This window comes from Dunckerocampus dactyliophorus, chromosome 4 (genome assembly GCF_027744805.1).
Source record: "Dunckerocampus dactyliophorus isolate RoL2022-P2 chromosome 4, RoL_Ddac_1.1, whole genome shotgun sequence".
Classification (NCBI taxonomy): domain Eukaryota; kingdom Metazoa; phylum Chordata; class Actinopteri; order Syngnathiformes; family Syngnathidae; genus Dunckerocampus; species Dunckerocampus dactyliophorus.
In genome coordinates this window covers 20,039,793-20,053,776 of record NC_072822.1, presented here as the reverse complement: position 1 = coordinate 20,053,776, position 13,984 = coordinate 20,039,793, and the positions used below count along the sequence as shown (strand labels likewise).

General features: G+C 38.5%; 1 protein-coding gene across 1 annotated transcript in view; it reads right to left on the bottom strand.

The window, feature by feature from the left end:
• mvb12bb (multivesicular body subunit 12Bb) overlaps positions 1-13,547 on the bottom strand; it is a 50,492-nt gene extending 36,945 nt beyond the window's left edge. Inside the window, 4 exon segments of the mRNA XM_054774668.1 lie at positions 930-1,020; positions 4,816-4,911; positions 12,142-12,243; positions 13,499-13,547. Coding sequence (XP_054630643.1) covers positions 930-1,020; positions 4,816-4,911; positions 12,142-12,234 — 280 coding nt within the window. The 5' untranslated portion in view covers positions 12,235-12,243; positions 13,499-13,547.
• Between the last annotated feature and the right edge of the window lie 437 nt (positions 13,548-13,984).

Here is a 13,984-nt window from a genome sequence, read left to right as displayed (position 1 = left end):
ACAATAAGTCAATGCATATTCAGGTTTTCCAAGCTAAAAAGAACTCATGACAACCCAGCCTCCCAAATGCCACTTGTAATAGTTGCCTTGCCTTTGACCATTGGTAAGAAATGATGGCTTATTGAGCCAAATCAAGACTTCCATTTGCAACTACACTGGTACAGTATAAGTAAGTACTTGAAAGCCACAAAATCAGTTGAGCTGTAATCATTTTCATTTGCTTTAGTGGATGAATGAAAAAGGAAAGTGGATCCTTCGACATTAGTGCACAACAGGAACTTAAAGCGGATTGTCTGAATAGAAACTCATACATTATGTCACATGTACATTAAACATGGACCCACATAAGGTAATAAAATATTAAATTACACCACAGCCAAACAGAACATAATCTCTTCTCTTCATTCTCACCAAAAAAAAAAACATTGCTCCGGTTTTCTATATTGCTTCTGTGCCTTGCTCATTTATTTCCCCAGCAACACTTGAAAGTGGAGTGTAAATGGAACGATAATAAAAATAATAAACAAGCTGTCCTCGCTCCACACACCAAAATATTATTACATTTCCAAGGCATGGAAAGTGAAGGGGAAATACATAGCACTCAAAAAGCACTAAAGCATTGGGGAATGCAGTTCATTAATATTAGATAACCCCATCCACTCGTCCTTTCCCCAAATAAATACATAAATAAATAAGCTCCTCATAAAGAAAAGCCCAGCTCCAGCTGAGATAAACAATGACTCATGATTCTCTTCCTTTGTAACTCTGGGGCAAAATGTTTATTTTATTCTCACAGTCTACCATAAATTAAGCTAACCTGCACCCATAAAACATTCACAATCTCAAGCCCAGCTGCCCCTTCCATATGAGCTGGTCAGGGAGCACGAAGCAATGAGCCAGGCTGTGGTCTACATTATCTGTTTTCTTACTTGTGTCCAATGTCTCTTGAATATGTGTGAAACCCTCTGGCAATGCATCCTTCATGTCAGTCAACTTCATGTCCACAACAACATCAGGCCCCTAATAGACAGGTTATGACCAGCATATTAGAGTCATCGATTTAAGAATGTTGAACAAAGGCATGACAAGGTTCAACATTTTTGAAGAGAAATTGTCAGATAATAGTGTCAAGAAATTATGAAACACTCTAAAATTATGGAATACATGGGTTGACAAAATAACTCAAGTAAACACATTAAAACATCTTTAAATGTGAACTTAATATTCTCTGTTTTTGGCGGAGCAGCTGTGTGATGATGGGCATGAGGATGAGAAGTGCGCTCTAACAAATGATGCCGGTTAAAAACAATCAGGGACTGCGAAAGGTGACATTTTCAAGCATGACTCTCCTTTTGCTCCAGTTACATTTTCATTTTTGGGCATAATAAATTTCAATAATACACAGGCAGTAGAAAGTGGACTGAACCAGGCATGACTCAATGGCTGCTCAACAGTCATTGCCATTAGAGAATTTTTTATTCATAGTTTTTACACTGACTTATGGAGGAATATGGATGAATGTTATTACTATGCATGGAAGATTTTTTTAGCATTTGCCTCTTTTGCTGGGATTTTTTTTCTCCCATTACAACATGACAAAAGGGGTCTATCTAGTTTCAACTTAGAGTATGATAAATCACAAACTATTTACTTTCCCCTATATAATTCTGGGGCTAATTTTACAGAATCTGCTTTTGTCTTGGACAATTACAGTGGGAGCTCTTTTGAGTGGCACATAAAATAGCCTCTATTGATGGCACTGTCATGTTTTATTTCTGTCACATTCTTTAAAACAATGCAGACACACATTTTAAGATAATATGCAGGAACAAGGGCAAGGCTATTTGTATTCTATACACTAGCCAGTGGGCCAGATTGAACTTGGGCGTGAGGCTGCTGCTGTCAAGTTGTCTGGATGTTAGAGGACATTCTGTAAAGAAAATAATCAGCAAATATGCATATTCTGTTTAAGTGTTGTTAAGTATTACATGCTCTACACACTCAGCAGACACATTAATAACACTAACTATAATAATAATAATAATACTCTAAGGGTGCATTCCTACTATAGCTCCAAACAAACAGCACTAAAGGGAAAACAAGCCAGAGTTTGATTTAAACAAATCTGTGCTTGTGTGAAAGCACAAGTTACCATGTTTACCTTTATGAAATGATAATGCTCACATTTGCTTGGGATTGCCAGAGGAAGAAAAACAAAAACAAAATTGGTAAAGCAATGACAGCCTTGTGCTATAATATATAGAGACATTTTATCACATACCTGCATCACTATGAGATGGAGCCTCAGTTAGCGTCCGCCCTGGTTAGCGTGTCTTTCAGTTTATGTAAAAAATGTACATTAAAATGTTGCCTCTGTTTGCGTACATTTTCCGGTTAGTGTACAATATGACATGTGTCTTGTCATGTTATTAATACACTGCACGAGTCCAACTGTGTTCTTAATGTAGCTTTATTACAAAGCATCCTTGTTAATATCCTACCCAACAAAATGGCAACTAGAACTGGAAGTCAGCTATGTCGCCCGTCTGTGAGGTTACTTTACGTCTGTTAAGGTTACTTTTACCTTCACTGAAGACATGACTGTTCCCAAAGACACAATGTAGCAGCAAGATTCTTTATCAAAATGCAGGCACTTGCAACTCTGTTTGGCTCCATTTTGGGTTATTGAGGTGAGAAATACTATTGAATTAAAGAAATAACTCATGGTAGAACAGGAAGGTGGTGTTGAAGAGGAAGGTGCTGATCTCGCTGCCACATTGTGTCTTTGGAAACAGTCACGTCATGAATCATGTCTTCAGTGAAGGTAAAAGTAACCTTAAATGTTCATTTATCCGTTTAATTCATCATTTATATGTATTTATATGTATTTTGAATTGTTTTCTGTATTTTGTCTGCAACTATAATCGGAAAACTAGAAAAACTAGTGATTGGCCGATAATCGGTCCAGCCGATATTATCGGCTTATATTTGCCGTTTGACACATATTGGCATCTGCCTTTTTTTTAATCCAACGGCCAAAAACAGATACATTTAAAACTGGGTTATTTTGGCTCTGGTGCAGCTGAGCCTCTCTGTCTGCAGTTCTGTCTGCAGCATTGTCCCATCCAAACACCATCTGATTGGATACACGCAGAGTGACGTCACGGGTAACAGCCAACCAGTAGTGTACTGTGACCACAGACATGGTGCTAGCAGACACGGTGGAGAGGAGAAAAACTTTTACAGGTGAAGAACCTCAGTAGAGCAGATATGCAGTATGTGTGGAAAGTATCCCATTTCTCTTGCAACACTATAAACGTCCTCAAAGCAGTCATCATTGAAATGCGACCACTTTGTACTTTTTTTGGGTCCAGCTCTTAGCAACCTTCGGCCAAATTAAAAGATGAACACCGTGAGCCGTGTGCCATTACTGCACCCTCCCGCGACACAAAGTCTTGGCATTCTAGCCAAAAACATCCAAAAACTTTGTTGAAAACTCTTGTTTACAGATGTTTACACAGAAAACAATAGGCTGACAGCTGTCCTTGCATGAAGTCTTGCTGGCTTCTGGTGGTATGACGTCACAGCTCAAGGGGCTACAGAGAACAGGGGTTGTCTTTAAAGTTTATTATCTTGAAAATTAATTGGCTTACATCAATTAAATGTATGTGCATTTTATGCAAAGATGTGTGCTATTTCCTCACTTAATGTTTCAATTTGGGATGACCTTTAAGGCAGCAGACTTAAAATTGTAATAAACATCCCAGTCATCTACAATTAACAACTACTGGTGACGTTACTGTGAGCCCAATAATGTTCTAGAAACATAAGCGGCAGCTCTACTCACTTGCAGTAAATGATCTAGGTTGACTAAGCATGCTTAATGTTTTAATTTATGCTTTTACTGAGTATATTTCACACTAAATGTTTGTACACCTTCCATAACTGCATGAACCCACGCTGCAACCAAGTAAATGTCTGGTCATTACCTTACTCTGATGAATTGTACTGCATGGAATAACCCAAATAATTTGCGTTAAAGTAAGTTAAAAGCTGGAGTTTGTACATTCAAAATTTTATATTTTCACTTTTTCTGCAAATGAATATCCAAATATCGGTTAGCGGCCTCATTGACTAGTAAAAAACAGTATAGGCCCTGAAAAAAACATATCTTTAATTAAAACATGTTTTGTGTTAACATTTTTGGCTTTCTGGAATGGATTCATTGGGTTTTATTTATTTGTTAAAAATGTATTCAGTTAGCGTCCGTTTTGGTTAGAATCAGACATTCTGGAATGTATTAATGACGCTAACCTATAGGTTGCACTGTATATGGGATGTCTGAATGGAATACAACAATAATGGGTAAATTAATCAAATGCTTTTTTATTCACGCAGGAGACGATGCTGAAATTGACGATTAACAGGCCAGCATTAGGTATTGTTTACTGTGGTGTCATTTTCTTTGACAACATGACACGACTGAATGGTTTCATATTCAGTAATCATATAGTATGTGCACCAAATTCTTCCTGGCATTTGCTCTACAGAGACGCTTTTGATGAAATAATTAGGAATAGTTCAAATACAGGAGGACCAACACCATGAGAAATATTGTACATTTAAATATGAAAAAAAAAATATTATATGTAAAAAAAATCTAAACTGCACTGCCAGCGCTGACCTTTTTACCTTTGCGCTCTGATTAGTCAACGTATTTTGGGAGCATAATCTGCTTGAATAACAACCAGTAAACAAAGAGGTACTGCAGATAGTACTGCACAAGGAAAAGTGATACTTTACATTCCCACTTAAAGGTTTTGTAGTGAAACAGAGGTAGCGAGTGACCTTGGATTTGAATAAGCCGTCCTTCCACAGGTCGGCATCAGAGCCATCTGTTGTTTGTGCAACCTACGTGGAAAAAAACAAAGAGGGAGAACAAATTCAGGAGATGGGATAAAGTTAATGTATGTATGCTGTGAGTGTGTTGCTTTTGTCTCCTCCCTTGCACACTAGCCTTAATTAACGCTTGCCTACAGTAGCACTCCATCTCATTAGAGCTCCGCATGGGTAAAGGAGTCTTAGCCCCCAAAAAGCTGGTTAAAAATATCATCCCTCGGGATAAGGCTGATTAAAGATGCCCTGACAACAATCTGCTCTAATAAGGAAACCAAAGTTCAGTATGCTTCTATGGTGAAATTGGGATTATATATGTAGATTTTTTAAACATCCCCTAAGCAATGCTCAGGTACGCTAAGGAAATTGCACCTTCAAGTTTGACTGTACTACATTGTAATAATGCACGGTTGAATCATCCTAGGATTGAATGAGGCAAAATGTAAGCATGAACTGTGGTGGATAGAATGGGATTTAAAGTGTATGCAGAAATGGGTCTACATTCTAATAAAAGAGCAGATTGTCCTTGTATAATAGGCTCATTCATAGTTATAAAAGATTGACGCATGCAGTAAGAATAACAGATTGCATCATATTGACAGCATTTGGGTGCCACAAGTCAAGCTCGAGGTCCTGCATAACACTGTTGTGTGTTGTGCAGAGTAAAATATAACCTGTAAACTCCTATATCGTTGACGCAAATATGCTTGGCTGAGGCGTCATGTTCCATTGGCTGCAATGTGAGAATCACCTAAATAACTGCCAGGGTTATTTTCTACAGGGATCCTTTACAAAGAAGAGTCAATCTAATGAGGTTCATTCAAATGAAGAAGTCATAGATCTCTGCACCCACCCACACACATTACCCCCCTTGACAATAATGATGAATGACCCCAGTGACTGGGTGGGGGAAACATGGCGCAGGGAGATTCATGCAAAACCACCACAGACAGGATGCGATGAGAGGGGGAAGCGACTTGAGTGGGGGGCAGAGATAGTGAGGTGAGAAAGACAGAGCGAGCATCAGATGAGTAGCGAGTTCTGTTCTGGCTGGGCGTCACCAACAGCACTTCAGTGAAAGGTCCCACAAGCAGCCTATACATCACAGACCCTTCCTGTTTGTTACAAGACAACCCGTCTTGGACACTTTTTCCAGGTCAGTAGTCAGCACATCCTGTCAGCATAAACAAAGGTCTAGCTTTGTGAAACCCAAAGTCAAGCTGAGGAGTAACGAGGGCATGGTCCCCTTAGGAGGCACCTCAGGCATCATTCTGCCACAGGTGGCAGCAGCACGAAAACAGCTTGAATGTGAAATTCCAGTTCCTTAGCCAAGAAACAACACGTTTTGGTTTTCCAACACTGTCTTCCAGTTCACAGTCCACAATTACAAACAACTCAAGCAATGAGGTGCTATTCCAGTGGGAACAGATGTCAAAGCTCTTCATCGATACAGCTGCCACTTCCAAAACTCTCCAAAATGTTTCACCCGCCGACGTCGTGTAAGCTCTGAGGGAAATAAGGATGAGATGCACGTTGATTCTTGTTCGCAGCTTGTCTTAACCGTCAACGAACATTCTCAACACACATATCGCACTTCCGGCCTTCAAAATAAGAGCGCTGTTTGCCACATACTGTCTAATTGTATAAACCAAATAAGGGTGTCAAAAAATATATCTTAAATTAATCATGCAATTATAATTGCTTTGGTGACTACGTATTGCTTAACCACAACAACGGGCATTACTGTTTGTGGCCAGTGATGTCCTGATTTCCTCAATAAATGAAAGGATTTTAGCTTTTAATCAATGGACATTTTATTTACTGTCACAAAAGTTCACACTCTAAGCTGGCAAAATAAGTGTAAAAGGTAAAAACGGGAATTTTAAAAATTAAAACGGAATTTGGAAAAAAATAAAATGGATTTCATAGGGCCGTACATTATCAACACACCTACAAGTGAAGAGTTGATACTCTTGAGTTGATATATTACATCAGGGAGGGAAAAAATATACAGTCGTCCCTTGATACATCGCAGTTCGAACATCTCACCCTCACTCTCCTGGTTTCCCAACAATTAATTAAGTAATAAATGACCACTGTTTTGACTTTAGTTTAGAATGAAAAAAAACTCAACTCTTTAAAAGTTTTTCTAGAATGCATTGTGTCCTAGCAACACATCCATGGTGCCTGCCGGAGGGCTGCAATGACGACAGCCTCTCTCTGGGCTCCTCTAGTGGACAGAGGCAGTATTGCAGCGCCATCCATCCATCCATCCATCCATCCATTTTCTGTTCCGTTTCGCAGATTTTTTAAAAGTGCAACTTTGCAAATTTCTTAACAGCGTATGAACGCGCATTGTGTTCTGAGTCCTTGTGGTGTATTAGAGTGATCGATTCTCTCTTGCATGGGTCTGTTATTGTATTTACTACTGCTACCAGTAGAGGGTGTTGTAACTCATGGTGGTACTACAGAACAGGTCAGGTTTTCGTCATCAAGGGGTTATTTATGTACTCAACAAATGAGCATAGTGACTCACACAAAACTTGGTAAACTCACACTTTGACTGACCCCGTGGGGTCAGATTGGGTAACATGTGTGAGTAATATATGAGGAGAATATGTGGGTTAACACACGGATTTAGATGGGGGTGATGCCCCTCATTTTGAGGCACCCACGATTTTTGATGTATGTCCATAGGGACATGCATCTGACATGCATCTGAATTATGGCCGCGTGGTGGACGCATATGCCAGAATGCAACCGAGACGCATGCTATTCCTGAAGCCACTGTCAGGCCGATAATTTACATTGGACATTGAACGTGTACTGTACATGGCTATTCAGGTGGAGGTGCAAAATAAAGGTTCTGGCATCATGACTATAAGGAAAACTGTTGTCTATTCTCAATGAAAATTAACCAGAAAAGCGATCCCCAGTGACATAAAATTATACTCAAATTCTCGGAATTTGCAGCTGCTTCAGATTGGAAAATATTTCATGAAATTGAGCTAAAATGGGTTTCTCCTAGTACCGGTAATTTTATAAATAGAATGTTTTGGCTTAAACGATATATTCCAAGGATAAAAATAACAACAAACTCTTAAAATTAAGGACATAAAATTGTCCACAGATATCACCAGATTGCAGGAAATTAGGTCTAATTTTTAAAAAACCTGGCTGAGTTCTGACTGGTGACTGGATGAGCATGAGAAAGACATGGGGAGCCAGTGTTTACCTGCCTGCGTTCGTTGAGACGTGACAGAGACGTCTTTTACCCCCATGGTAAGCTAACCATCATTTATGCCCCCCAAAAAAACAAAGATCTCAGAAGAAAAGTTTTTGATTCTGCACGGAACGATTCTTTTGTCTTCTCTACCAACGATACTGGCTTACCTATATGCTTGATATGTGGCAAGAATAAACAAAAAACATTGAAAAACATTTTCAAAACAACACTTTCTGAAAAGTAGCAATTAATTTCAAAGGTGACCTACTCGTGTAAAAGTGGTCATCCCTGCAGTCCAGCCCTCCACACGACGGGCTCCAAGTCCACTGATTGATACTTAAGTCGAGCAGTGTTAGCATCAAGATAAATACAGTATATAATTCAATGAGAAATGAAGGATGTAAAAAGCAAAGAAGTTGAAAGATGTCTGTCTCTTGAAATAAATGTAAATTTTAGTAATGAGTTTATGAGAGTAACAAGTCCAGCACTCGTGTGAATTTGAAAGGCCCCTTATCCCCTTTGCAACCCTTGCAAGGAGTGAGAGTGCGCATGAGTGTGTGCATGGTGTTTGATGTCGGGTGGCTGCTGGTACTTGAGCAAAGCTGCTGATCCCAGTGGAACAGTGTTTGATCTGGGCTTGTGCTCTCTTGTGTTGGAATGATCTCCTCAAGTTCAGAGATGAGAACACACAGCATCAGAGAGCAAAAGAGATAATCAGCCCTTTGATTTGCTGTATAAGGGTAGGGTATATGTGGTGGGCTTTTAAAAGCAAGGTAGGTTTTAAAAGACATCTTGCATGAACAATACCAATACGTTAATTACATTTCTACTACGTATCCTGTTTAGGCTCACGGGTGAGCTGAAGCCTTTCTCGGGCAAAAATCAATACAATGTAATAGCCTTAGACTTCCATTTCAGTATGTCACTGGTATATTTTTTGTTGATTTCTTTTATAATAGATAAAAGGTCACGTAGTGATGTTGAAATGATGATGAAAGCCCGATGATGGGAAAATGCTGATGGGAAAATGCTTCAGAATATTTCAATACGGAATTTCTTTCAGTATAACCCAGCATCCATTGTGCTATAATATGCATGGGTCTAATTTTAAGATGACCTTAATGTATTATGTTAATGTCAACAGAGGTCCTTCCATTTTGATGTACAAACATAACCATGTTTGTTTTTTGAATGCCTGTATTGAGTTGGAGATGAAATTGTACTAAAGGTCAAAGGACCACTTTGGAAAATTAATTAAGCCAATTTCACCTCCACCTTGTGTGTTCTTTAATCTCCACTTATGAGAAGGAAAAAAGACTCACACACCAAATTAGATGTAGAAAATGTATTGAAGAATAAGTCAGACATAATAATTGAAAAATTAGTCCGACAGAATAACTTTCGCAGTCTTACAAAGCAGGTACCTCGACGCAGACGATTTTAAAATCGTGTTTTATTGTTTTAAGGTTAAACAACAAATATCACATGCAATCTTTTTTCAAAACAGATCCAAGCTACCTGTGGAGGTGGCTTGGAAAGCAATTCAAATCAAATTTCAGTGCAGATTCTGAGTGGATGCTCTAGTCTGGATATCAAAGCAACGAGTTACTTGCAGGTACTCAGCAACAGGAGGGAAGTGAGGGAAAACATTTGCCTCAATAACATTCATGACTTATTATGAAAACAGCTTTGACACAAACCAGCACCAAAGGTTGTGCCTTGAGATGCTACTTTACTGATGTCAGCAAACCTCTCACTTCTGAATCCATCTATGAGTACAGCTTGAAACACTGCTGTTTGTATCAGCCACAGCACTATAATATGACAAGAGGCTGACCACCTTTAAGGTATGTAGGATTTGCAATAGATTCAATTCTAGAAATTGATTCTGCTTTTTACTGCCCTTTTACTACTGTATACTGTCCTTGCTTTGAGTTTGAAAACTCATGTGATAAACCAAATATCACAAAGCTCTGGAATTACCAAACCACTGAATCCAACTTAACATAAAGCATGTAAAGCGTAATGAATAGTGAAACCGGCAAGTAGTAATCATTTGTCAAGTCATTTACAACAGCTTTCAATGATAACATAAAACAAATATTACATTTTGGCCATTGAACTGTGTTATACATGTTTTTTCTGCATGATGTCAGTCATTTTTAATGCTTTCTTGAGTAAAAATGAATACATTTGCACATTTTCTGATCAAATACATTGCAGAAACCTAAGATGAGGCTGCAGCGAGTTTCTCCTCTCAATTTAAGTGCACGAGCCAAGCCTTAAGTGTGAGTGCACTGCACTGAGACAATTTATGTTTGTCAGCATGTCGCCCTTATAAAGTTTCAGAAACATTTATTCAACACAGTGACATTCTACAGCCTGTGCTGGAAGGTGCTTGTCACTGCTGTCATACTACAAAGAGGAAAAGCTACATAAAAAAAATACATATACAGCAGGACCAGCTACAGCTTGATTTAGCAACAAGTGCAATAAAAATGTTTTCATGATCTGATGAATGATTTAATTAATCTGACTGGAGGATTATATGTCCACCCCGCCTGTCGCCCGAAGTCAGCTGGGATAGGCTCCAGCATACCCCCACGACCCTAATGAGGAGAAGCGGTATAGAAAATGGATGGAAGGATCGATCGATTATATATCCAAGCTAAAAAAATGATCCAAAGTGGACTTTCAGACAAAAGAAAAGGTAATCAGACTTTTACAACAAAGGTATAGTTTACCTGGAGAAGGAAACATGCACTTAATGTATAAAACAGACGTGTAATAAATGTAACATAATAAAAATATATATATATATATATAATCCACCACAATCCCCAAAATAACTGAATACAATAAAGTATTGATGATATGACATCAAACTGGCTTGACAGAGCACATGGCTGATCTAACTTCCTATTTCCTGTCTACACAGGAAGTATAGATATCTGACATTCAGCAAAAGCAGCTCAACCACATGAAACCCAATAAACATACAGAAGTGCCAACACAGAACTAATAGGCAGGTGAGAAATACTTCAATAATGGGTACATTAAATAGTATTTGGAGTCAGAGTCATTTATTTGTTTTTTAAGTCATGTGTTGTATTTGCATATCAGCTCTAATGTGCTGGCACAGCCAAGCAGAAGAGGAGGAAGTACGATGATTGTGTTTGGTTTGGTTTGTCAATACAATGTGCACACGGTTTTCCTGCCAGTGGCTCCCTTGAGATGCCAACCCACCATTAACTGCCAAAGAATAGAACAAGAGGGGCGGAACGGGAAGAGACAACAACTGGATGAAGAGGGGAGCCGTTTGTGTGCATGTTAAAATCAACACGAAGAAGAGCAAGTAAGAAAAGCGCTTCTATTGTGCCTGTTTAATTCTTTAACTCAGGCCATGGCAAATTATTTCACAAATAAAAGTAGCTCATAATACTAGCAGACTGCTAGTTTAATCAAGCAAACACGATTAAACCTTTGCCTCTGGTGTGTATACAGTATAACACTGGGTGCAAACAACAGTATCAGGACGCAAATCTTCTAAATCATCAAAGTAAACTTCAAGAAGTCATCCCACAGCTCAGACAAAAGAAAAAAAATGACTAGATGACTGCCAACATCATAGATAGATGTTATACAATGTGCCACTAACATAATGTACATAAACAAGACTAGTTGGAATAAAGTATTGGGACATATAATCAATAGGTTAGCTGAACTTGTTAGTTCCTCAAAATTGTAAGTCTTCATCTTACCAAAACTGTATGGATAACTGCTTCCGACTTTGTAGGTTTGACAAAAAAAAAGGTTTGGATAAGGCCCATTACACTGATTTCTGACCAATTTATATATAAGGAATTCATGGAAGGATTGAAACTTGTGTAGACTTTACCTTTGGCTTTTGCAACAAAGGAATTGTTGTAGATGTAAAGTATAAACATCATATGTGTAATCCTACCAGACAAAAAAATTGTGTTTCGATTATTCCACCAGAGCACATAATTATAACTTACAACATAGTAGTCATCCAAAGCCTTGCTGTGTGACGAGACGACTCCGACCGCAGAGATGGGCTTCGTAGGCAAATGGTCACTCACCCCAGACATGATAATAATCTGAGATAAAAAAAAATAATAATAATAATGGGGAGATGAGACTGTTTTTTCAGCTTCCAAAAATCAACATGAAATTTTATTAAATATTTGGATGGATATATGTATAATTATGTATACAGTGGGACTGTAAAATACAATAGCAACAACACTCTGGCACTGTGGCAGAAACTGAGGATCGTTAAGCTTCATTACACAGAGAATGGAAAAAGAACGCCAGAATATTGACTTCTCAAGGAGGCTTTTTAGGTTGTAGAAGAAAAAGTGTCCTTCTAACTGAGGTCCAAATGACAACTTAGACCCAAAAAGCATTTGGAGACCACCCAATTACTACCAAGTCTCAAATTAGAGAGGGCAATCACATATTTTCAAGGAAGTCCCAATCAATTGCTATCTATTCCTGTCTGAGGGAATTTTGGCCTAATGGTTATGCAAGGCTTTTACATGGTAAATGGCTTTGCAAAGGTTTCTGATGCAACTTTATTCAATTAGGTTTAAAGCATTGTTGCACTAACTGACAAAGTTAGTGCATTCAATCTTGATGTTTACAGAATCTATCCCAATTAAGTTGATCAAATTAAATGATTCACTCCAGAAACAGCTGCCCCCTAACAAATGTTAAATAGCTGTAATGCAAATGAAACAGGATGGTGAATTGGCTAATTGAAAGACTGATCTCTTTGTAACATGGATTTGTTCAAAATAAGCTTTGTTTGCCCATCCAGGTTGAAGCTTGAAACCCTGAGAAGCAACTATTACTTGGAATACTTACATGTTATGGAATAGCTAATCTAGAATCCTAGACAACAGAACAGGTACGTATTGTGTCCTTTGTTCCTTCTTCTTCTATGGTTTGGATTGTCACGTCTGCGTGCTTGTTCACAGCACCACACATACGTGTGCATGTGTATTACATCATTTTCACTCAGTGACACGTTCCGGTCTGGATGCAACTATATACTAATCCGGCGCAGAGTGGACACGACATTTTTTCCCAAAAAAATCCCAACAACATTCCCATGCGGACAGGGCCTTATTCTCCTTACTGTTTAGCTAGCTCCACATTTAGTCTAATCACTGTACTATTGTGTTGTGACTAGCTCCTTCCAAGCCTCACAGTGAGAGCTAAACAGCAACTACCCATGAATGGGCCTCTTCCATGCAGATCCCTGAATAAATTGCAGGCCATTGAATGAACTGTCTTCGATCAAGGAAACGACTGCTAAAATGTGTCATCTGTAGCATGTTTTTTGTTTACCTGTCTGAAGCTTCTTTGTCACCTCAGCGCTGCCTTTGGACTTTGTGCCACCAACCTGCAGGAAGTCAGCGCTTCCAGGGTCTACAAAGAAATCATTAACTAATACAATGATCAGTTAAATCGGCCTCTCTGGTACAATGTCTCATTCATGTTTTTATGCAATCTTTTTTTTCCCTGAGGGTCAAACAATAATTGTATGTACTGTTTTTAAATAATATAACATTAGCTAGTAGCAAATGTTTTTTTTCTAAGGGGGGAATGTTACTCTTTTTGTCTATTGAATGTAAATGTACAGTACATTAGCTAATGTGCATTCAAATGCAATTTGGATCAACTTTTTTTTGAAAACACAAATATGGTCACCCCAAGCTCACCAAATATATTATTATCCAAGAGTTAATCTAAGAGCTTCAGCAAGAGGAGGCAAGAGAAGAATGCGAAAAGGAAACAATATACAGTGGGACTACCATTCAAAGCAGTAAGACT